Raw genomic sequence first — 1,638 nt, forward strand, 5'->3', positions numbered from 1 at the left:
TCACTGCTTGATCCTTCGGTTCGACGGTTTCGCCGGGATTATCCGGATCCTCTTCGCCACACGGACGAAATCTCTGAAAACGGCAAGGCAAATGTCGCCTCAGTTCATCGCTACAAAGATCAATATCACAGAAGTTAAACTACTGGGCCCAGTGCGCAAGGATGATTACTTACTTCCAGTTGAGGTCGCCGGCGAGGAGGAGGTCGTCCTCCATGTCCTCGTACGCCACCACGTGCCCCGGCACGGCATTGGAAAGGTCCAGCTGGAGGCCCTCGCCTCCGGCCGCCTGCGCGGCGTCCGCGTCATCGTCGTCGACGAACATGCGCCGGAGCGCGGCGGCGAGGCTGCGGTACCCGGTGTGGGTGCTGAGGTGGACGCGGTGGCAGATGCAGCGCCCGTCCAGGACCACCGTGACCGGCGGCACCACACCCGCCGCCAGCACGTCCTCCTCCTGCACGGACGACAGCCGCAGCAGCTTCCGCCTCTCGCTGTCCGGCGCCGGCGGCCGGCGCTTCGTGTGCCGCTCGAAGCTGGAGCTGCTGGGTCCCGCACCATTGCCGCCGCTCATCATGGCCGGATTGCTGAGGAAGAAGAGGTCGCCGGAGTTTGTGGAAGGCGGTTGCGTGTGGGGTTTTCGGGAGGGCCTGGTCTTGCTGATTTGTGTTTTGTTGCGGCCGGAGTGCGGGCGGATTTATAGGAGGCCGGTGATGATCTATGATGGGACTGAGGAGCTAGCTGCTACTCCACTAGGCTGGTGCTAGGGTTACTGCAGACTGCATTCAATAACACCGAGCGTTCACCGAAATATTCCTACACATAAAACGCTTTCACGTACGCGTACGACTTGTGCGACCACCACTTCTCTGCCGTGTACGGGTGTATAACGGCATGCCTAATATCACGAATGTCCTAGTAGAACTAGCATTTCACAGCTCATATTCACACATAAATAAATATATGCTCCGTACTTCATCCGTACATGCACTTCTAACTTTTTTTTAACTCAAAAGAATTAGAAACATATATAACATCAAATTAGTACGTATATTACTCCCTCTGTGTCCGATACAGGATGTTTTAGATTTTTTTAAATTTGGATGTATCTATATGTTACGCATCTTTATGAAACGGAAGGAATACAAAACTACATTTTAAGGAATTCTTAATTTCTTTGGATCGACTAGGCTAGATGTAATCGTTAATGTAAAGTATATGATAAATCTGTGTGTCTCAATCTATTAAAGCTGAGAGAGAACAGGGAGAAAGATGGGAGAGGGGAAGAGTACCTTCTCCCTGGCTTGATGAACTGGTTGAGCCGGCCATGGTGAAGTACGGCGGCGACGACGACAGGGAGTGGGCGAGGTGGTGGTGGTGCTTCCCGTCAGCACTGCGCAAAACCTAGATTGGTAGGTCGTGTCGGTGGGGTTGCGGCTCGCGACGAACCTTGTGTTGCGTGCCATCGGCCCCCAATTAACCAGAGTTTGGTTGGGCGCCCCCGATCAGGGCGCGGTCAAGGGTTACGTCAAGCTGTTGGGCTCAAACGGGTGGAGATCATCCTAATAGGAATCACTAATACCAATTTAGAGCCATAAATGATGCTTTATGGCAGTAAATTGGCTAGATGCATGATAAGCGTTT

At 52.9% G+C, this 1,638-nt stretch overlaps 1 protein-coding gene across 1 annotated transcript; it reads right to left on the reverse strand.

Annotated features, from left to right (window-relative positions):
- LOC124671214 (auxin-responsive protein IAA33-like) lies at positions 1-571 on the reverse strand. The gene is made up of 2 exons (XM_047207623.1): positions 174-571; positions 1-73 (listed from the first exon to the last, which is right to left on the reverse strand). Exons 1-2 carry the CDS (start codon positions 569-571, stop codon positions 1-3), a joined length of 471 nt encoding a protein of 156 aa, XP_047063579.1.
- Between the last annotated feature and the right edge of the window lie 1,067 nt (positions 572-1,638).

This window comes from Lolium rigidum, chromosome 7 (assembly GCF_022539505.1).
Source record: "Lolium rigidum isolate FL_2022 chromosome 7, APGP_CSIRO_Lrig_0.1, whole genome shotgun sequence".
Taxonomy (NCBI): domain Eukaryota; kingdom Viridiplantae; phylum Streptophyta; class Magnoliopsida; order Poales; family Poaceae; genus Lolium; species Lolium rigidum.

Excerpts from the sequence above, each read along its gene's own strand:
- LOC124671214 (XM_047207623.1), bottom strand. The coding sequence starts at position 571 with ATGATGAGCGGCGGCAATGGTGCGGGACCCAGCAGCTCCAGCTTCGAG. Across the intron at positions 74-173 it reads GCCGGCGACCTCAACTGGAA|AGATTTCGTCCGTGTGGCGA; the intron begins GTAAGTAATCAT and ends TGCCGTTTTCAG.